The 22,996-nt window shown below is 44.1% G+C and overlaps 1 protein-coding gene across 1 annotated transcript in view; it reads left to right on the forward strand.

Annotated features, from left to right (window-relative positions):
- Positions 1-14,370: 14,370 nt before the first annotated feature.
- LOC126036383 (guanine nucleotide-binding protein subunit alpha-14) overlaps positions 14,371-22,996 on the forward strand; it is a 95,228-nt gene continuing 86,602 nt past the window's right edge. Inside the window, exon 1 of the mRNA XM_049796062.1 lies at positions 14,371-14,491. Coding sequence (XP_049652019.1) covers positions 14,371-14,491 — 121 coding nt within the window. The remainder of the gene's footprint in view (positions 14,492-22,996) is intronic.

The following is a 22,996-nucleotide window of genomic DNA, read 5'->3' on the forward strand; positions in this document are numbered from 1 at the left end:
AGGTGAGCACATTGTTACCTGGCGGCTCCAATGCTGAGATAACAGGGCCAGTAGCATGGAGTTAGAGGGTGGGGAAGCCAAGCAGCTGGGATCCATGTCCAGGGAAGGGGACATTGACAAGGCAACTGGAAAAAAGACTCAAGCCCTCAGCCTTTGCAGGTGAATCCTGTCAACCTTGAAGGAAAGCTATACCTTCAAGGAAGATGGTACATGTCACCCAGGCCAAGTGGACCACCATGGAGAGAGGTATCCAGTACCTGAGGGAATTAGATGTGCTAGAGATGATTTATTATGACCCGGACAATGAACAATTACCCAGAGTTCCAGATGAGGTCTGATGCTCATGACCAATGTGGTGGAAGTTTGCATGGAGCACACTATTGTAGTATGCCAACCCATTGGCAGTACTGACCTGGAAAGAAGAAAAAGCATTGACGGTGGACGAAATGGCTCACCAGCTCTGGCAACATGAAGAAAATATCTCTTCCTCCCTATAAGCCTGCATGCTGGCTGTGGAAAAACTGTCTGAAAGGTCCAAAAAACTGATCGAACTGATTGAAAAGTCTTACTCCCCACCTGTACGAACCAGTATCTCAGCTATTAGGAGTAGGTGTCCCTCTGCTCAAGACAGAATGTATAGAAGGTACACACCATGGGGTACCCAGTGGTTTTACCTGTGTGATCACAGAAAGGACACGAGGAAGTGGGATGGAAAACCTACCTCGGTCCTAGATACACAGGTGCATGAGTTGTGAGGAAAAACAAACAAAAAAGGGGAATCTTCCAGGAAAAATGGCACTCCAGTTTCCAAACAGAGTAGAAGGACTGATCTTACTTCTGATCCTCCTGAAGGGACTTCTGAGTCATTTTTACAAGAAGTGAGTAACAAATACTCTAGGTAGGATTAGAGAGGCCCTGCCTCCAGCAGGGTGGAGGAGAGGGACAACTGGGTTTAGTGTGGATCTGATGGCCTGGCACATCAGACCCACAGGAGCATAAGGCTCTAGTGGACTCCGGTGCACAGCGTATCCTAATGCCATCGAGCTATAAAGGGACAGAACCCATCTGTATTCCTGGGGTGACAGGGGGATCCCAAGAGCTACTGTATTGGAGGCTGAAGTGAGCCTGACTAGGAATGAGTGGCAGAAACACTTCATTGTGACTGGCCCAGAGGCCCTGTGCATCCTTGGCATAGGCTGTCTCAGGAGAGGGTATTTTAAGGACAAAAAGGGGTATCAGTGGGCTTTTGGTATAGCTGCCCTGGAGACAAAGGAAACCAAGCAGCTGTCTACCCTGCCTGGCCTCTCTGAGGACCCTTCTGTTGTGGGGTTGCTGAGGGTCAAAGAACAACAAGTGCCAATCCTACCACAGTGCACCAGCAGCAATATTGCACTGACTGAGACTCCCTGATTCCCACCCATAAGTTGATTTGTCAACTGCTTAGCCAAGGAGTGATCAGCAAAACTCGCTCACCTTTTAACAGCCCCATATGGCCAGTGCGAAAATCTAAATGGCGAGTGGAGACTAACAGTAGACTATCGTGGCCTGAATGCCGCTGCTGAGTGCTGCCATGCCAGATGTGCTAGAACTTCACTACCAATGGGAGTCAAAGGCAGCCAAGTGGTATGCCACAGCTGATAGCGTTAATGTGTTTTTCTCAATCCCTTTGGCAGCAGAGTGCCAGCCACAGTTTGCTTTCACGTGGAGGGGCGTCCAGTACACCTGGAATCCACTGCCCCAGGGATGAAAACGCAGCCCCACCATTTGCCATGGACTGATCCAGGCTGCACTGGAACAGGGTGAAGCTCCAGAACACCTGCAAAACGTTGATGGCATCATTATATGGAGCAAGACAGCGGAAGTTTTTGAGAAAGGGGAGAAAATAATCCAAATCCTTCTGATAGCTGGTTTTGCCATAAAACAAAGTAGGGTCAAGTGACCTGTGCAGGAGATCCAGATTTTAGGCATAAAATGGCAAGACAAGCATCGTCAGATCCCAAACGATGTGATCAAAAAAATAGCAGCTATGTCTCCACCAATTAGCAAAAGGAAAACACAGGTTTTCTTAGGCGTTGTGGGTTTTTGGAGAATGCATATTCCAAATTACAGTCCAATTGTAAGCCCTCTCTATCAAGTAAACCGGAAGAAGAACAATTTTAAATGGGGCCCTGAGCAACGACAAGCCTTTGAACAAATTAAACAGGAGATTGTTCATGCAGTAGCCCTTGGGCCAGTCTGGGCAGGACAAGATGTTAAAAATGTGCTCTATACCGGAGCCGGGGAGAATGTCCCTACCTGAAGCCTCTGGCAGAAAGCACCTGGGGGGACCAGAGGTCAACCTCTGTGGTTTTGGAGTCAGGGATACAGAGGATCTGAGGCTCATTATAATCCAACTGAAAAAGAGATATTGGCAGCATATGAAGGAGTTCGAGCTGCCTCAGATGTGGTTGGTACTGAAGCACAGCTCCTCTTAGCACCCCGACTGCTGGAGCTGGGCTGGATGTTCAAAGGGAGGGTCTCCTCTACACATCACGCGACTGATGCCACATGGAGTAAGTGGGTCGTGCTGATGACACAATGAGCTCACATAGGAAACCCCAGTTGACCAGGAATTTTAGAAGGGATCACAGACTGGCCAGAAAGTGGAGATTTTGGAATATCGCCAGAGGAGGAGGTGACGTGTGCTGAAGAGGCCCCGCTGTATAATAAACTGTTAGAAAATGAGAGGCAATATGCCCTGTTCACTGATGGGTCCTGTCACATTGTGGGAAAGCGCTGGAGGCAGAAGGCTGCTGTATGGAGTCCTATATGACAAGTGACAGAAACTGCTGAAGGAGAAGGACAATCAAGTCAGTTTGCAGAGGTGAAAGACATCCAGCTAGTGTTAGACATTGCTGAAAGCAAAAAGTGGCCAGTGCTCTGTCTCTATACTGACTCATGGACAGTGGCAAATGCCCTGTGGGGGTGGTTACAGCAATGGAAGCAGAGCAACTGGCACTGCAGAGGCAAACCCATCTGGGCTGCCCCATTGTGGCAAGATATTGCTGCCCAGCTAGAGAAACTAGTGGTAAAAGTATGTCACGTGGATGCCCACGTACCCAAGAGTCGGGCCACTGAAGAACATCAAAACAACCAGCAGGTGGATCAGGCTGCCAAGATTGAAGTGGCTCAGGTGGATCTGGACTGGCAACATGAGGGTGAATTACTTGTAGTTCGGTGGGTCCATGACACCTCAGGCCATCAAGGAAGAGATGCAACACATAGATGGGCTCATGGTCAAGGAAGGGTGGACTTGACCGCAGACACTATTGCACAAGTTATCCATGAATGTGAAATGTGTACTGTGCTGCAATTAAGCAAGCAAAGGGGTTAAAGCCCCTGTGGTATAGAGGGTGATGGCTGAAATATAAATATGGGGGAGCCTGGCAGACTGACTATATCACACTCCCACAAACCTGCCAAAGCAAGCGCCATGTGCTTACAATGGTGGAAGCAACCATCGGATGGCTGGACACTGTATTGGTTTTGTCTGACCAGGTTTTGGTAGCGGGGTGGGGGGGCTACAGGGGTGGCTTCTGTAAGAAGCTGCTGGAAGCTTCCCCTGTGTTCGAGAGAGAGCGAGCCCATACCAGCCGGCTCTAAGACGGACCCGCCGCTGGCCAAGGCCGAGCCAATCAGTAATAGTGGTAACGCCTCTGTGATAACATTTTTAAGAAGGAAAAAAAGTTGACGGCGAGAAACAGCCGCTGGAGTGAGGAGTGAGAACATGTAAGAGAAACAAGCCTGTGGACACCAAGGTCAGTGAAGAAGGAGGGGCAGGAGATGCTCCAGGTGCAGGAGCGGAGATTCCCCTGCAGCCCGTGGTGAAGACCCTGGTGAGGCAGGCTGTCCCCCTGCAGTCCAGGGAGGTCCACGGTGGAGCAGATCTCCACCTGTAGCCCGTGGAGGACCCCACGCCGGCACAGCTGGGTGCCCGAAGGAGGCTGTGACCCCGTGGGAACCCCGCGCTGGAGCAGGCTCCTGGCAGGACCTGCGGATCTGTGGAGAGAGGAGCCCACGGAGCAGGTTTTCTGGCAGGACTTGTGACCCCGTGGGGGACCCGCGCTGGAGCAGTGTGCTCCTGAAGGACTGCACACCGTGGAATGGACCCATGCTGGAGGAGTTCGTGAAGAACTGCAGCCCGTGGGAATGGCCCACGTTGGAGGAGTTCGTGGAGGACTGTCTCCTGTGGGTGGGACCCCACGCTGGAGCAGGGGAAGAGTGTGATCAGCCCTCGTCCTGAGGAGGTGAAGCGGCAGAAAATAATGTGTGATGACCATAAACCCCATCCCTGTCCCCCTGTGCCGCTGGGGGGGCTTGGTGGTGAAATCCGGGAGGGTAGTTGTGCCCGGGAAGAACGGAGGGGTGGTGGGAAGGTGTTCTGAGATTTTTTATTTCTCATTACCTTGCTCTGGTTGATTTGTAATAAATTGAGTTAATTTTCCCAAACTGAGTCTGTTTTGCCCGTGACGGTAATAGTGAATGACCTCTCCTGTCCTTATCTTGACCCGCAAGCCTTTTGTCATATTTTCTCTCCCCTGTCCAGCTGAGGATGGGGGAGTGATAGAACGGCTTTGGTGGGCACCTGGTGTTCAGCCAGGGTCAACCCATCACAGACACATATCCCGTTGTGAGAGACTGAAAGAGTTATTGTCTCAAACATTATGGTGGGGCAAGTTCTGCTTAAAGACAAACCCTGCACAGCAAGGAACCAAAGTGAAAAGCCCATCAGCTCAGACATCAGCAACAGGAGGGGGGCGGTGTGCTGGAGGGTGCGCAGCTCCCTTTTCTGATAAGCTATTCTGGTACAAAGATCAAACAATGGCCACATCTACAGGGAAGGAGAAGCTACTCCGCAAAAGACCCCCAAGCCCAAAGGCTCACAAGCTGCTCATTAGCCTAATAAGTTCGAGTGCCTGCCCAAAGGAGGGGCAAGGATGATAAAAAGGGCACAAACTGAAGCCCCAGGTGCACAAGCCCACCGGAACTGGACCACTTGGCCGACTGAATTAACGCTGGACCCAGGACTGGTGAAAACTTTCCCTCTTCCGTTCCTCTGTCTTCTTCTTTCTTTCCTTTTCCTTTTCCACAATCCCCACACCTCATCCGTTTAAGACATAAAACCACTGACCAAGTCTGGGACTAGAAGTAGATCCAGCCACCCCTGGGCCCTTCTTTGAGGAGGAGTCTAGAAAGCAAGGGGGTCTGCTCTGAACCTCGTGACTCAACAGGAAGGATCTCCTTATTCCCTGAATTGATATGTATGGTTACCCTGGGTTACATGGTTTACAGAAGTAGTCTTATGCCAATTCCTGTTGTGAGAAACCCCCGACACTTATTATCATGCCTCCCCGGTTCAGTTTGCCCCTGTCATGAATAAAATCTTTAACTGATCGTTTGGTGTCATTTCACCTGAATTTAGCGTGAAGGAATTTCGAATTAAACGGACTCCCTGGTCTGTCCATCCTTGGTTGTGACACCCATGCCTCACACCACTGCCTGAAACACTATCCTGGGCCTTGAAAAACAAGACTTGCAGCAACATGGTGCCCCAGAAAGAATTGAGTCAGACAACGGTGTTGTCACAAAAGTGGGGTCGCTCACCTGGTGTGCAAAATGCCAGTATACACACAGAGCAGAGGTGTTTTATTCCAGTTCATGTTTGCGCAAAGATGGGGGCTAGGTGGTAATCCACAAAGCTAGCACAGCTCATACCTAAACAGGCAAGCAATTTATACAGTTTAGTTTTACATATTTAGTTTCCAAAGTTCTTCCCCAAAGCTATTATTGGTAGTTGCTTATCTATCACAGTTTCTATTGGGCTAAAGTTTCCCCCACTTGGAATTAAAGGTACAGTGTTCCTTTATTCTACAGTGCATGCTCAAGGAGAGATGGGGGGCAGGGAGCCGTACGGTGCGGTGTTAAGTCTTTTTGGTCTTGAATTGAGTCAGTGGTCACGATCTCCCGCTGCCACCTTTACGTTTCCCCCAGTTACCGAAGATCTTTGCTGACTTCATGCTTATTAGCAATTATTCAACTTTCAACGTCTCCTGGGGTACGATGCTCCCTTCTTAGCAGTCTTTTAGTTCTTCTTCAGGGGCACAGTTGTTAGTTAGCAAGGCATGCCTTGTGTATACAAAGGGCATCTTGTTTCACAAGACCTTTGTGGCCTTTTTAAGGTGGCTTAAGTACACCAATGGGTGTCATTTCCGAAAACAACCTCAAAGACACCTGGGCCAAAGAGTATGGCATTGAGTGGGTATATCACCTCCCTCATCATGCACCAGCCTCTGGGAAAATTGAACAATAAAATGGACTGCTAAAAACTACACTGAGAGCAATGGGCGGTGGGACCTTCAGGATACACATTTAGCAAAGGCCACATGGTTAGTCCACACTAGAAGATGTGTCATTTGAGCTGGCCCTGCCCAGTCAAAACTTCCAGTTACTGCGGAAGGGGATAAAGTTCCTGTAGTGCACATAAAAAAACATGCTAGGGAAAACAGTCTGGGTTAGTCCTGCGTCGGGCAAAGGCAAATCCATTTGTGGGACTGCTTTCGCTCAAGGACCTGGGTGCGCTTGGTGGGTGATGCAGAAGGATGGGAAGTCCAGTGTGTGCCTCAAGGGGGTTTTATTTTGGGTGAGAATAGCCAATAGATTAAATTGTATGATGTTAATTGCTATATAACCCTGCCACTATGAGTCATCATTATTATCGTTATATGCTATATCAATGTTATTACAGTAAGAATCACTTAGATTAATGAAGAATGAACTTTGATAAAACTGAGTGAAGTGTAGTAGTGGTGGAACCAGGACTGACTTCAGCATGCAACAAGCCAACACTACACACCATCCTCCTGCTGTGCCCAATCTCACCCACCCGGAGCTCCTCACCAAAGCCCGATCCTGCTCTGCCAACGGAGCAGGCTTTGCACCATCCCTCCAGCCCAGACAGACTGGTATGACAAATGGAGCCCAAAGTCATGGGCTGAATGAACTCAACAGACATTTTATAGAGATGGCCCATAGACTGCAAGAATGATGGCTCTGTGTATATGTATCAAAAGATAGCAAAAGTGGTGGTGATTCACTGAACATGTATCGGAAAGTGTGCGACCTGGACATGACGTAGATGGTATAGAATAAGGGATGGATATTGTCCTGGTTTCAGCTGGGATAGACTTAGTTTTCTTCTCAGTAGCTGGTACAGTGCTGTGTTTTGATTTTAGGATGATAATAATGTTGGTAACGCACTGATGTTTCCAGTTGTTGCAAAGCAGTGTTTATACTAAGTCAAGGACTTTTCAGCTTTTTGTACTGCCCTGCCAGTGAGGAGACTGGGAGCGCACAAGAAACTGGGAGGGGACACAGCCAGGACAGCTGACCCAAACTTGCCAAAGGGATATTTCATACCATATTCTGTCACACCTAGTATATAAAATGGGGGGGAGTTGGCTGGGGGCACCACGGCTCAGGGATTGGCTGGGCATTGGTCAGCGGGTGGTGAGCAATTGTATTGTGCATCACTCGGTTTGTATATTCTATTATTATTATTATTATCATATTATTATTATTATTACTACTACTACTACTACTGACCCTTCTTTTTCTGCCCTATTAAACCATCTTTATCTCAAATCACGAGTTTTACTCTTTTTTTTCCAATTCTCTCCCCCATCCCAGCGGGTGGGGAGGAGTGAGCAAGCAGCTGTGTGGTGCTTCATTGTCAGCTGGGGTTAAACCATGACATACGGAAAATTATGAGTGAGGTATGGAATGAAAATAAGCACAGAGTACTGCGAAGGAAAACCACAATTTCTAAGAAATTTATTAGATCAAGAAAAAAAGATTCAGTAACAAGACAGATTTGGCTGAATGTTCCTCTTAACTCGGTAGCAAAGGGAGGGGAAAAGAAATGCAACATACAGAAGAAAAATAGAAAGCTTGTCATAAAACATAGGAATTCAAAGCTAGGGAGTACAGAAAATGCTAAAGGGAAGTTTAAATACCAACAGCTCTTGAGGATAAGGTGACACTAAAAAGGCAGATATTTTAAAATATATTAGAATATATTAGCAATTTTAAAGGTCCTACATGGTTTTACCCAAATGGTAAAACACAAGGATTAAGAAATTATGAAGCAGGCATACCAGATGCTGATATCTGGTATATGTCTGAAGGGAACAAAGTGAGGTGCTGTCATGTGAGCATGAGTAAATACTTTCTAATCCATTAGTAACTAGGGATAATTGTGACTAATACTGAGCAGGAATGAAAGCAGGCCCAGAGAACTTGCAGCCAGAAATTCTGAGGAGTTCTTGTTCTGTTTGATGTGAAATTTTAATAAATCATGAACTCCAAGAGAAATACCAGAAGACTGGAACAGTGCTCCTCTTGTGCTACTATCAGCTGTAGTTTAATTAATTAAACACTGCCATCAGTCAGCACAAGTAAACACCCTGATAAATTTTAAAAACTGGTTGCCTGAATGTTACTGAATGCTTTATGATAAACTGTAAACAGGATGAGAAGTGATATAATCATGCTTCTTGTTCCAGCTGTGCCATTGTCATGGTGTGATCCAGTGGAAAAGGATTCAGTGCTCTCTTGCCTTTCAGATAGCAGCGGTGGAGCACAGGGAGTAAAAACAGTCCATCCAAACAGGCTTTTGTGGGAGATGATAATGCATTAATTTTAGTGAAGCGTAGACTACACGATAAAAGATAATATCAAATTGCAAAACTTCATTGTATTTGCCAGCAATAGAAGCATGTATTTTTTTCCAAAACATATTTTAATCCAGTACGTTTCTAAGTCCCTCTTTAAACCTGCAATTATTTAATGTGCTTTTATCAGCACTGTAAAATACTCACACCTGACAAAATTTAAAGACTGCTGTTAGGCTTCATCACTGTAACAGGAGATGGTGGGTTTAATTCCTCCTCAGATACTGAAACAGTTATGTAACATTAATTCTAATTAGTGGTTTTAATAGTAAGAATATAGGATTTCTTTCCTCATACAACAGGATCGCGGACTTGTAGTTAAATGTGCATTAGCTCCTTTATTCCTGCACACCAAAAGCCTTTACAAAACACATTAATAAATCATAGCAGCAGCATGCACTTGTGGAGTTACTCAGGAAAAATTTCCTGTCGTCAAACCTTTAGGATTTAAGAGAGGAGTCTTTTTCTTATCCTTCCACTTATGAGAATGATAATCTGAAAATTCCTTTGCTTTCTCATTTGCTCATGTTCCTTAATGTCTTTTTTATTTCTCTTATGAGATAAGGTACACCAGCAGGTTTATTTTACTCTCATAATTTTTTATTTGTTTGTAGTGTTAGGGTAGTGGGTAGGTTCACATTGCAAAGATGAGACTAGCCTACCATGCAATCAAATTAGCAAAATTTGGCTACAGTAAGTCTCAGACATCTGTTAGAAAGAAACCTGAGCTGCTGCTGGTGGTGGTTGTTTTCAAAGTATTCCTACTGCAAGGACCAGTTTTGCCTTTTGAGAATTAGACTCATTTGTGATTTTTATCATATTAATTGTTCACTTTCTAAGTGCTACTTGAACTGGTATCCTTTAATCCAGGCATTTCTGTTGAAGGGTAAGAGTATGTTGAAAAATGTGAACTGGGAAGGTGGTTGAATCTGGGGTATTTTTCACTGCACCAGTATTTGGGGTCATTGAAACTGTCAAACTTGTTTGGGCCAGTAAGAAAGTTTCTCTAAGTCTACTCCTTTTAAGGAGTGCAGCTACTGTGAGTTACTGAGCAATGACATACACAAAGTACACAGAGCAGCAAAGAAAATAAACAAGTCAGCTGGAGTGAAACTTTATCACTGTGTAAAATAACAAAACAAATAGAAACTAAACCACTCATCCTAAAGAGAAAGCCACACATGTTTGTTAGTGCAAAACTGAGTTTATTTTAATCTTCCAGTTTTGAAATATGCCTAACATTTGGGGTCTGTTTTTCTTTGAATCTCTGTATCCTACATAGCTGTTTATTCCTAAGAAAAGTGGATATAAACTACTATAAAATAAAAATCCTGTATCCATTTTTCACAGGTTAAAATGACCATGCTCTGTGAAGGCCCAGAAAAAAACAGATTTCTCATTTTTTCAGTACTCCTTGAGTGAATGACAGCAGGATTTCCAATGCTCTTCTACTGCTGCTCTTGCTTATAGTAGGTAAGAACATATTCTTAGCTAGAAAAAGTGTACACATAATTTAATAGTAAAACTGAAATATTATTGGTAGTTAGTATTCTGCCTTGAAGTTCTGTCTTCATACCAACAATACCCAAAAAGCCACTGTCAGCCATCAAAAATCCCTACTTTTAAAACCAGCAAAACTGAAGTTACTTCCCTCATTGAACCTACATTGATACATTTTTTCTCATGTTTTTTTCTAAACCATGATCTGCCCTTCTTCTACACTCGTTACCTTTTTTTATTCAACCAACTACTTCCATGTAAATCACATAATAAAATACGAGGTTATGAAACATCTAGAAGTTCCTTTTACTGTAGCTGTTCTCCAGGTTTCTACCTGTATCCAAACCCACAATATCCACTCTCTTCGTGGTTGTTACGGAACACTGTTTCTTGGTCTTTTTAGTTGGTACCGTCCTGATTTGAAGATGATGTTCACTCTTAAGGAAGCAAAACAACAATGAAAACCTGATCAGCAGAAAAAAGCAGTATATGATTTTGTGTGCCTTTGCTCTTGAAGAATAACAACATGCAAGCAGAAGAAAGAAGTACCTGTAGCTGTTTTATGATTTTGTTACAAGATATTCAGTGAAAATGACTTCTGACTGTCCTCCATGAGATCAAACATAGCTACCACAACGCTTAACAAAAAGGAGTGATTTAAAACTTTTCCCAACTGCATGGAAGGTACTTCTACCTACCCCTTAGGCTTTGGCAGCCTTCTCATGATTGTTAGGAGTTTGTACGCTTGCATCTGTGGAAGCAAGAACATCTGGTTAATGGTGGATCAGCCAGAGGAGTTAAGGGAAATGTGCTGGGTGCTAACCACTGGTCTAGAAAGTACCACTAAGTCTTAATGTTCTGCACAGCCTCTTGCCATATAACTGTTAATAATGCTTAGAGGCTGCCACAGATAAAAGTGGCTGCCAGGTACTTTAAGAGGTTGTATTTCTCTTGAGCTGCACCAAGAGAGATGTAGCAGCATTTTGGATAAACAAAACCCTCAGGAGCTCAGCAGAAAATATCAATAGCCTTGTGATCTGCACAGTTCTGTTGCTGAGCTACAGGATAATAAAACCATAAGCAGTGCAAGTTTATTCAAGAAAGCAACAAGTAAGCTGGAAAAAATAGCACTGGTGATTGGAAGAAAGCTTAAATATATCACATAAATGTTAGTTCCAGGAATAAATTGCCCAAAGGATTTCCTACATTATACTAAGTTGTTCTTAGATGAAGAAATAGGTGAAATACAGTGTAATACATTGGGAAGAGTTCTTCAGCCTGTTAAAAAATTTACAGGTGGGGAGCTCCACAGCCACTGAGAAACAGTTTAGAACTTGACTGCACTAGGGTGCAAAAAACCCCTCATCTAGAAGCCTAGCCCTGCCACCCATAAAAGACAGGAATCTGTGTAGCTTCCCTTTTCCTCTCCCTTCCTTTGGCTGTTGCATTATGATGCTTTTTTGTTGTCATTGTTGTTAAAGAATTACTGATGAGGGAATTGGGACTCTCCTCCATTGAAAAAAGAATTTTTATTGATGCTTCTTAAGTGACCTGATGTTCTTCTATGGAACCATGGAGGAAAAACTGATACAGTACAATCCTGAAAACTCTTCTGTAGATGCTTATTTTTGCTTTTGAATAATGCTAATAAAGGTAAAAGATATACAGCAAGAATAAATCTGGATTTTTTATTTTTTTTTTTTCCCCTGGAGATCCGGCCCTAATGTGGGAACAGAGATATGATGTGAATTTTCAAAATTGTTAGTGTGGTGGGAATTGTACTGCTGTGTACACCTTTCCATAGGTGGGCAAAAAAACCCCTGATGCTGACACTTATCTCAAACTGTATGTACTGGTCATCAAATACTATTAGACAAGGCAAATATTTACTTGCACTAGCAATGAATAACATTATTCAGAGAGTGGCCACATTTGAATGAAACTCCAGGATCAGCAAACTCAGAGGATCCTGACTCCTTTAAAACCTACCCACATTCTTTCTATGTCAGGGAAGTATTTTAAAAAGTTCCCATCACTAAAAAGTGTAAAAATATTTAGCTTTCAAATTATGAAGCAACTGCTTTATAATTAGTTACTCATATATATTTAATTGGTAAGGGTGAAGACAATTGTTTTCTATGGACATTCGCAATATAAATACACGCAACTGCCTATGGGGAAGAAATCAGCAAATCAACTACTTATGCTTGTTTAAACAAATATTTGCTTATCTTTCTATTTTCTAATGGTTTCACCTATCACTGTTGCATAAACTTGGAGGCAAAAGCTTGTTGCTTGTTGTTAAATGCATTTAAAACTCTGCAAGATCAAAAGTTCAAGTATCATTACAAGGTTTGTTTTCTTTAAAATAAAACAGTAGAGAAAATAATGATAGGAGGATGACAAAGTAAAGAATCAAACCCTAAGGAAACTTTGAACACATGCACAGAGAAAGCAATGCTGAGAAAAAAAACAAAAACCAACTTTAATAGTTTAATTTTTAATGCATACATGGTGTTATTATAAACCTAAGGATCTAATTCCTGTGCACTAAATGTTTGTTACATGTCCCCCCCCCCGCCCAAAAAAAAAAACAAAAAACCACCAAAACCAAAAAACAAACAAAACCCAAAACAGAAAAAAAGGATTTCTACACCTGAAATAACCTTGAAAAGAGATTTAAGTCATGTGCTGATTTTGCAGACCTTCAGGAGAGTTAGAAGGTTATAAATATCATATTCTCCACTGTTTGCAAACTTGTAAATGAGTCTCAGATCCTGGGACATGGAGTATGATGTAGTGTTACATTAGCCGGTGTGTGCTAAAACAGCTATGGAGATGAGTCTGCCCTGAGAACAGAAGAGGCTGAACTGAAAAAAATCCTGAAGCCATGGGACCTCTAGCTTGAAGGAGTTCCCACCTCTACCACCCTTAGCATAGAGTTGTATTTGTAATTTTAGCACCGGTGACTACGTAGCCCTTTCTCTTCGGTGCCACAGTACTCAAGCAGCTTGCCTGCAGTTTCACGTCCTCAGAGGAGACGGTGGTAATTGTTCTGTAATAAGTCAGTGCTTTTGTATATTAAGGAAGAGCAAACATGCCTTTTGTAACAACGCTGCTAACTGCTAGGCACCGGTACTACCACCGACCTTGAGCTACTTGTAGCGGGCAGAAGCAAAGTAACTGTTGCCTCACCATGGCCTGTAGGCAGTAGGACGTCGAGGGGGCACCTGAAGCAGCCTTGTGTTAATTAATGCTTTGCAGGCGCTCTGAAGGATACTAGTTTTACTGTTGCAGGCGTGACTTAGATGTGAAAGATTTTCCAAGACTGTATTCTTCACAAAAGGCAAGCCAGTAAGGTAAGTGCTAGACTCCACTATATAAGCAACGAGCGAAACACAGCTAATTCCGAAAAAACTCCAAAGCGAAAACCAGCCGCCACCGACAGCCGGCGCGCCCCCCCTCCCTTCCGCAGCTTCCGTCCTTGTTGAGGGGCAAAGGCGCTAGGGACGAAGAGCGGCAGAAAGCCCCAGGCAACGGGATTTCACAACACTGGCCCCTCGGGTCGCCCCTCTGCCCTCCGGCGGCCTCGGAGGGAGGCGAGAGCGGGGCCACAGCGTGCCGCCCGCGGGCAGGCAGCCGCGGGCTGCCGAAGCCCCCTGATGACAGCTAGCCTGCCGCCCCCCACCGCCCCCCTAACAGCCCCGACGGGTGTGTGTGCGCGGTTTGGGGTGGGTGGGGTTTTTGGGTTTGTTTTTTTTTTAGTTATTTGAGGGGTTTCTGTGTGTGCGTGAGGGTTTTGTTGTTTTAAGCAAGAGGCTCCCTTTGCTCCCCGCCCCGCGGTGCCCCTCTCCGCCCCCCAAGCTCCCGGCGCTGCGGGAGGAGGGGAGGATCGTGCCCGCCCCGCCGCAGCAGCGGCCCCGCCGCGCCTTTCACCGGCGGGAGGAGGCGGCACCTGCCCGCCCGCCCCGGCCCCTCCGGTGGCGGGAGGGGAGGCGGCAGCCCCTCGCCTGCCGCGCCTCGCCTCGCTTCGGCACGCCGCGGCCGGGGACGGCCTTCCTCCGCTCCCCTCCGGCGGCGGGAGCCGGGGGCGCCGGTGGCCATGGCCGGCTGCCGCCTGTCCGCCGAGGAGAAGGAGTCGCAGCGCATCAGCGCGGAGATCGAGCGGCAGCTGCGCCGGGACAAGCGGGACGCCCGCCGGGAGCTGAAGCTGCTGCTGCTGGGTGAGTGCGGGCTGCCGCCGCCGCTGCCCGCCCGCCCGCCCCGGGGCGGGGAGGCGAGGCGAGGCGAGGCGAGGCGAGGCACCTCGTCGCGGCGGGGCTGTGCCGGTTTGGCGGTCTGCTGCCGGTGCAGGCAGCGACTCGTCTGAAGTTTCTGCCGTCGCTGCCCGGCGTGCGGCCGGGCTGGGGAGGCGCGGCGGATTTGCGCAGCCCTGCGCGCGTAGGGCTGCTGCCCGGGTGGCTTTTCTTTCGAGAGACGCCGAATCGCGCCCGAACGGGGCCAGGCAGCCTGAGGGGGCCAGGTGCCGTGAGCGAAAGACAGCCGCCCGTCAGGAAGCGGTACTTAACGCGCCTTGGCCCTTACGCGTGGCCTGTCCTGCGCCTGGGCGAGCGCGGTGGGTTTCGAAACCGGTATGCCCAGCACCCTGTTGAAGGCCTCTCCTCCCGGGGTGAGGAGCGGCGGGGAGGCAGTACCAGCCAGCCTGGCCCAGCCCGCACGCTTCGGTTCGGAGCATCTCTTCCGAGACACCGTTTCTTTCCTACGTCGACCACTTGACTTTTTCAAGGAGTGCGGTGTCACTGGTGGTAATTAGGCTTGGTGGAGGTGTCGGTGAGAGCTCTGGTGCAAATGAAGTTGGCAGCTTTAAGCCTTTCCACCTGTTGCCTGCTCCATGCGGATGCCAGACCCTCCTACGACAGAGTTCCTGCTGCTCTGACGCTGGCTGGTGGGGTGTGTGTGTGTGTGTGTGTGTGTGTGGAACTAAGCCCACAGCAGTGGCTGAAAGAAAATAAGAAACTTGGAACCGAGTTCTATTTTCTGATAGAAAATCTCAAACTAAGGTGAAGCAGCCTCAGTCTAGGAAAGTTTCATGTTTCTGTGGCAGCCGTTTGTGACCAAACGGCTCGATGCAGAAGCTCTCAGGTGTCAGAGGTCCCTGGGCGGGAACGGCTTCACTTGCTATAGCCAGTGCCAGAGGAGAAGTCTATGTATGTAGTGCAGCAAGTCGGTGAGCTAGGGCTACCGTGTGCTAGTGCTAACAGTCCCTTGCTAGAGACTCTGACGTCATCTCTGCTGCAGACAGGTCAAGATACAGCAGCTTGCATAAGGTACCTCACCAAATAACCAACCAGGCTTCAAATAGCAGGTTTTTAGGAAGACTGAAAAGAACTGTATATCAGAAACCAAGCGTGGCTCTCAATGTTGAATTACGAAATGATTACAACATGAAACTGACTTTAAAAAAAAAAAAAAGAAAATCCAAAATACTGACTCACCCTCAGTGCCATATGTCTGGTTTGCCATTGCCTTTGCCTATTACCTGTGTAGGCATCTGTGGCTGACTGATGCAACAGTCTAAACTAGTGGATGTTGGATTTTGGATTTTGCAGTGAATTGCCTCTTAAAAACTCCTCTAGCGCAATGTTTTTTCTGTGCGGCTGATGTCTTGAAAGATTGTGAAGTAACTTTTATTCCAATTTACTTTTCTTCAGTATAATGCCCTACCTTTATGCAATTTAAATCTTACAACGTTTACTGTTTTCACACTTTCTCCTCTGTTTGCTTTTGGGATACCACATACTGCTGCTTTGCTTTAACTGAAAACACTGCAGCTTGGTCAACATTGTTGAGTCATGGTGGGGAGAGCCAATGGATGACCAGCCCTGACAGCTTGGTTCTGGAGTCTGGATTTCTCCAGCCCTTGAGTTATTTAGATGAAAACATTTTTCATAGCTATCTTAGAGGAAAGGCTTGGCTAGCTTAAGACTTAGGTTTGATGGAGAAATTAGAGGGAAATCGCATGTCCCTATTAGCCATGAAGTCAAATGAGGCTATTGGTTTTGAGGGCAAACCTGTCTGTTACAATGCTTGAGTCCAAGTTTAAAATTGTGAGCAACTGTAATGTCACAGCTTTAAAGGGCAAAATTAAGTTTGACTACTGTCTGCGTTCATCTGCTGTTTTTTGTTGCACCATAGCCACCTTCTCCTTCTTTGAAAAACACTTTATTTACTTGTTGTAGTGCAAAACCATCATGGAAGACCTGAGGTGGAGCAGTAATATTAATCACTCACACAAAAAGACTGCAAACCTCTTGAAGAAGCAGTATGCTTTCAAAAGCACTCATCTGTGGCAGTACTCATAGGTCTTGAGGGAATAGCAAACCTTTTTTTGAAACTACCTGTTGCAATAAACAAACTAAAACTTTTTTCTGACCTGGTGGGACATTGCCAGTATATGTAATACCGTAAGAAGGGTAACTTGTTTATGGTAGTAATTAAGATATTTTCTTGAATATGGATGTAACCATGTACATCCAGATATTGCAAATATACTTTAGAAAGTGTAATTTGAAGCATGTAGTTCTGCTCAATAAAAAGTAAAAAGGTATCTTCTTGTCTGGCAAATTTAGCAGCTCCTTTAGTCTTTTACATGATAGGTACAAAGGTGGCCATTTTGGATTATTATCCCTCCAGCAATGTTTTGTTGTCAAAAAACAGATCTTCAAGGCATGATGCAAGAGTGGCATAAACATGACTTCTCTCCCTTCCCTAGCCTGTACTCTCAGCTTCCAACTGCTCCTGTCTCAGGAGCTTCCTGAGTCACATGGGGGTTCTGAGTTTTCAGCAACTCCCAGTGGATTGCTCTTCCATGCATTTATCTAGCATCCTTCTGCCATCCACAGCATGTTGTGGCAGGAGATGGTCAGCTTACCCGTGTTCTGTCTCAAAACCCACATCCTTCTGTTTTTGATTGGCCTATTCCTCTTATTTAAAACCTCTTAATATTTGTTTTGAAAGCAAGCAGACTGTCAGGTGCCTATTCATTCACCACCATGCCCCTTCTGGTTTTACAGACCTGTTATATCCCTCTTCAGCCACCTGTTTCCAAGTTGAAGCAAGCGATTTTTTTCTTCAATGTGCCCATGCACATGCATGGCAGTGGTGTGCTCATGAAGGGAGGCATAATAGATTTTGAAGTCTTGATCCTTCTTGAGAAATATACTGGGAAATGGCTAGGGTTTTGGGTGGTTTTTTTAAACGTCAATTTTCATTGTTACTCTTGAGTGTCTGTTCACTGCTCGCTTTGCCTTTTTTTTTCCGCTTTGCCTTTTTTTTTCCGCTTTGCCTTTTTTTTTCCGCTTTGCCTTTTTTTTTTCTGCTTTGCCTTTTTTTCCCCACCTCTCTCCCCGCCCCTCGTCAAATGTATCAGGGTTTCCCTCTTGACAGTGTTTGCAGACTTTGGATAGAGGGTCAGATTGTTCCATAGTGCTGAGACCTTTTGCAGAATGGACCCCATTGCAGGCATTATGTATTCCTAAATAAAGACCCCATTAAAACCTCTTAATTAAAGGGATTTGTTGCTGGAAGAAGTGGGTATATTTTTAACAAAACCAAAACAAAATAAATTTAATGGCTAAAAGGGTGTCCTGGGTTCAGCTGGTATAGAGTTAATTTTTACAGGAACCTGGGAGGTGGGGGCATATCTGGGGCAGCTGACCTGAGCTAGCCAAGGAGCTATTCCATACCATGTGCCATCATGCTCAGTATATAAATGGGGAGCGGGCTGGGGGGTGGTCTCTGTTTTCGGTGGGGGAAGTGGCGGAGCGTCGGGTCCCAGGTAGTGAGCAGTTGCACTGTGCATCACTCTTTTTGTATACTTTTTTTTCATTATTGCCGTTGTTGTTGTTGTAATCTCTTTGTGTTTGCCCCAGTAAACTGCCTTTATCTCAACCCTCGAGGTTCCAGTTTCTTTGTCTTTCTTTTCTCTCCTCCGTCTCCTCCCCATCCCACCGGAGGGGCGGAGGAGTGAGCGAGCGGCTGCGTGGTCCTTCGTTACCAGCCGGGCTGAAACCACGACAGACGGCTAACACTTTATTTCCTGGCGGCCTATTAGAGGACATAATAATTTATGAATGTATACTTCAGTTATGATTGTGAATAAAACTTCAGTGTAAAACCTCTAAGCATGGTGAAGATAATGCTGCTTATGAACACACATAAGCATCAGACTGTGAACTGTGGAGGTGAGTGCAGGTGGTTTTGCTGAAGGCCCAGTAGGGCCATCTCAAGTGGGTTTTCTTCCAGCCTGCATCACTATAATGGCCAGGTGTGGAGAGGGTCACATTCGACAGGCAGAGTCAGCTCTCCATGATAAGCCATGTTAAGATAGAACAGCTGCTCTTTCTATATAATGCAGAGAGATACTTTTGGGGGCAGTAATCCACAGCATTTTTAAGAAATGATATAAAGATGGTAGACTGGCAGTACATTAACTCCTGACTGGAAGCAGGAAGATCTCCAACCAGACAAGACTGTGACAGATTCTGGTGGAGTAAGATTGCACTTTAGAAAGACATGCTGTTGTAGGCCTTCATTTTCTTTTAAGCACCTGGAAAAGTTTACATTGATCATATCACATGTGGGTTGTCTGTGAACCACTTCCCCCCCCCCCCCCCCCCCCCCCCGTCTAATTTTAGGCTATGCTTTGGCAAAGAAAAAGAGCAGAAAATAGAATCAGGGTTTAGTGAAAGCTTTGCTGTCATGCATGGGACACTGTAGTCACTTAACAGTTTTCCCATTTAAATCATAAGGTTAACAGAAAAAATCGTGAAGCTGTAAGACTGAACCATTTGATACCGTCATTCACTTTGGAATTTCTAAGGGAGTAAAGGAATTGACCATCACTGCTTTTTACATTTCTCAGAGAAGCATCCTATATTTAGAGAGAGAGTGATCACAAGGGTGTAGATTTTGACTGGCTTCTAATTGCAGCAGGAAGTCCAATGAAGGCTCATCTGATTCTGAGGATGGGACAACGGCCTGAAATATGTGCTAGAGTCCTTCTGTGGGATCTATCTTCCCAGTTATGCCAAAAAAGAATGAGTTTCTAGACATACTCAGCTACAATCTAGTATGAAACAGTCCAGTTTTACATTTTCACTTATAGCTGGGTGTGTGGACAGAAGCACTGTACTGAACCAGGAACTCCCCTACAGGTAGATGAAGTGCTTTCTGGAATTCATTGCAGTAGCAAGGCATCTCTTTGGACCTTTTGTTTCCTTAAAAGAAGTAATTACATTTCTATAGGAAGCACAATTAATCTCTCTGAGAATAGGAAAGTTCTAGATGTGTCAGCACAGTTAAGTTTTTTGATAGCACTGGGCAGGCTGACATTCAGGTATGTGGTAAAATACAAATTATATTTCTGAATAGTGGCATAGGAGTAAGAAACCTGTCTATGATGAAACCGATTTGAATTTGCGCAAGTCAAAAAGATACGGAGAAAGGAAATATATCCATATCAGGCTACTGATGGTAGAGTCCATCTTCCCCCAGTTGTTAGTAGATTAGTCCATATTAATCTAAACCAGCAGGCTGTATAAATTAATAAAAAACCTCCCATATTTGGATTTAATGTAAACTCAAAGAGGCAAGACTGAGCATATAGAATGAATAGCATTTTTTTCTCAGTACACTAATGGCATTGCATGTTAGTTTTTCAGTTTTCTGCTGTAGCTCTTACTTGGTCGTAATTACCAGAAATGTTTTACTCTTCCATTTTACATGTGGGTTTTATGCATCATTTTTATTACTGTTGGTAATCAGATCTGTCTGTGGGGAATGAAAGGCTGGTGAAACCCTTAAAGGCTGAGACAGAGGTGAGTTAATCAGTGAGCGTGACTGTACCTGAACCCATGTGGGTGTTGGAGGGCACAGTCAAGGCATCTCAGCCTGTGCAGCTCCATAATTCAGGGCAAATACAGGCATGAGAAAAACTGCTGCTGTGCCTCAGCTGCTCACTGTTAACTGGCAATAATGGCTCTTGGTTTGTCTTCCCAGGATATATGTGCTAGAGAAGTGCATATATCCTAAGTCATGAGGGCATATCTCATAGCGATTGCTTGTTTTTCAGTGGTCTTCCTACTCCAAGCTGTCTGCCTGCCTTTGTCAGACATATTTACTATGTCTGTGTTGGCTTCTGTGAATAGTTTTTATAAAAAAAACAAGGAATCCCTCTGCTTATCTACCTGGTAAATTTGTTCTCTTTCTTGCCTATCTGTTTGACAATTAATACCAAGAAGCAATAGCGTAAAACTAATCTAGCTTGAATAGATGCAAAGAGAGCAGGCTGTCTTAGTTTGAAGCATAATATTTTGAAGTGAATGTGGTTAATTGTTGTTTATTTTTTTTTAGTAGTTTGCTAACACAGGATTCCCAAAATCAACTCTAGAGAAAACTGATGAAATGAACAAGTGCTGGTTATGCCTTGAGATTCTGATTGTATATTAAGGTTTCTAAGAGTAAATGAGATAATCCGTTTCTTCAGAAGCTAATCTGAGCAAATACTTGATACAAATCAATTTCAGTAGCCACAGGTTTCATCATGACAGGCAGTTGTAGAATATTTATAAACTGTTTGGATTATGCATGGCTGACTGGCATCATGAAGTCCAGATACAATGTAAGGATATGTAAGAACAGCTCTATCAGTGTAAAAATACATCTTCATTCTTAATTATTTCTGAATCAAGTTACAGATAGTTAGATCAAGGTAGCATCCTTTTTTAAATTAGAAAAACTCTGTGTGCTTTGGTATTGAGAACCGGATTTTGCAGGGCTGACAGTGGACTGGTCCCTGGATGAACATGCTGGGTGGCAAAACCAATCATAATTTACAGCAACTAACTCAAACCTTTGCTGAGATTTTTACCCATCAGTATGTGTGTCAAGTCAGTAATTTTAATTGAACTGGATTTTATTTCTGAGAAAGGTATGTTTAAACAATCAAATGATAATTCAGGAATTCTCCACATGTACCTGTTAATTAAAACAGCCTTTCTACTCTTTGAATAGAACAGTTTAAACCTTTCTTTTGGCATTATCACTATGCAATTTGAAATGTTTTACATATCACATAAAGATAACATTCCTTTGTTTGGAAGTTTAGCAAAATGATCATTAAATGTCAGTGCTTTGTGCCAAAAACTTTTTTTTTTTTTTTTTTTTCTTCACTGAGTATTAGTTAAAAATGCCAGTTATTTTCCAACTCTAGTATGGTCTCTGCTTCATTTTGGGAGAATTTAACTGTTGTGTTTCTAGTTGATGCCATCATTATCAAAACATGATTTATTTTTTTTTTAAATGTTCGAAGGGATAGCAGTTACTAGACAACTAGTAGCAATTGTTTTAAGATAAAACAAGCACCATGTTTTGAGGAGGAAAAGGATCACAGGGCCTTGCTGCCTTGGGTTTTGTATTACCTGGTATCTAAAACCCATGAAGCATTACTTTGGGAGAGGAGAGATGAGTAGTGAAGAGATGAGGACATGATCTGCTGAGAATGTTTAGTACCTGTAAGGTCCCCAAAAGGTAATCCACTGAAAGTAATAAAGTGGCAGCCCTGCAATTCTTCTATAAAGTGACATCTTACTATTGACCACTTTGGCTTTTTAGTGTACCGTCATTTTTTGAGATAGCTAATGTTCATTCTTCATGCTCCTTGAGGAAAGCAACAGAACAGAATAAGGGGGAAAATGCTTTTTTTTTTTCTGTGATTGCTATCATAAAGGAAGATAATTGAATATTTTTTTCATTTCATCCCATCTGGCCTTGTTTCCAAAATGAACTAATAGCATAATAGACAAAGCAAAATTAGAATTTTCTGAAATGATTGTTTTACTTAAAAGGGAGGTTAGTGTGTAGTATAATGTAATCATCTTTACCCTTCTGAAAGACAAAGAGTGAAGAAATGACCAATTATATTTTTATGATAATGCTAATCTTGTTAACTGCCAAGTGATTCCTGTTAGGATTGCTTTCAGATTACTTTCCTTTACCGTATTTGCTTTTCTTTGCATAAGTTACTGCATTTGCCTAATATTAGTGGAAAGAAGTAAATAGAGTAGTATATCTTTCTGCTTTGAAACTGAAATGCAAGGACTAGCTTAAACTAAGTGCTCAGGGTTCCACAGCTCCCCCGTTAAGCAGAAAAACCATGTATAAAATACTGGGCACTGAATGGATGTAAATGAAGGGTGGAGCTTATACATTGCAAGCTTTGAATTTTAAGTACTGAGGAACTACAGCTTAAAACCAAAGCCTAACTCTCGGCTGAATTTCTCTTTGAGCAGCAGTGGCTGAGCGAACTAAGCAATTAATTGTTTCATTTGCACAAAGCAAACCCAATAGTGCATACATTCATTTTATCTAATCTGCTGTGATTCCTATGGTCTTTGCTATGGCTTCAATACTAACCCTTTCCAAGTGAACGACCTGCTTTGACTGTTCAACTACATTAATAAATTGCCCTGTAATATCACAATCACATTTTGCTCATAAAGTTTAACTAGATCTGATAAAATTATGATCTACTGCTTTAATATTCATAAATATATCTAGCTGGCTAGCTTCCCTTTCACCTCCAGAATAACTTACTATGAATGAAAGCACCCAAAGAAGGCAAGGACTGCTGTATGCTATTCCTTTACCTTCTTTTTCATGGTTTAAGG

This window comes from Accipiter gentilis, chromosome Z (assembly GCF_929443795.1).
Source record: "Accipiter gentilis chromosome Z, bAccGen1.1, whole genome shotgun sequence".
Classification (NCBI taxonomy): Eukaryota; Metazoa; Chordata; class Aves; order Accipitriformes; family Accipitridae; genus Astur; species Astur gentilis.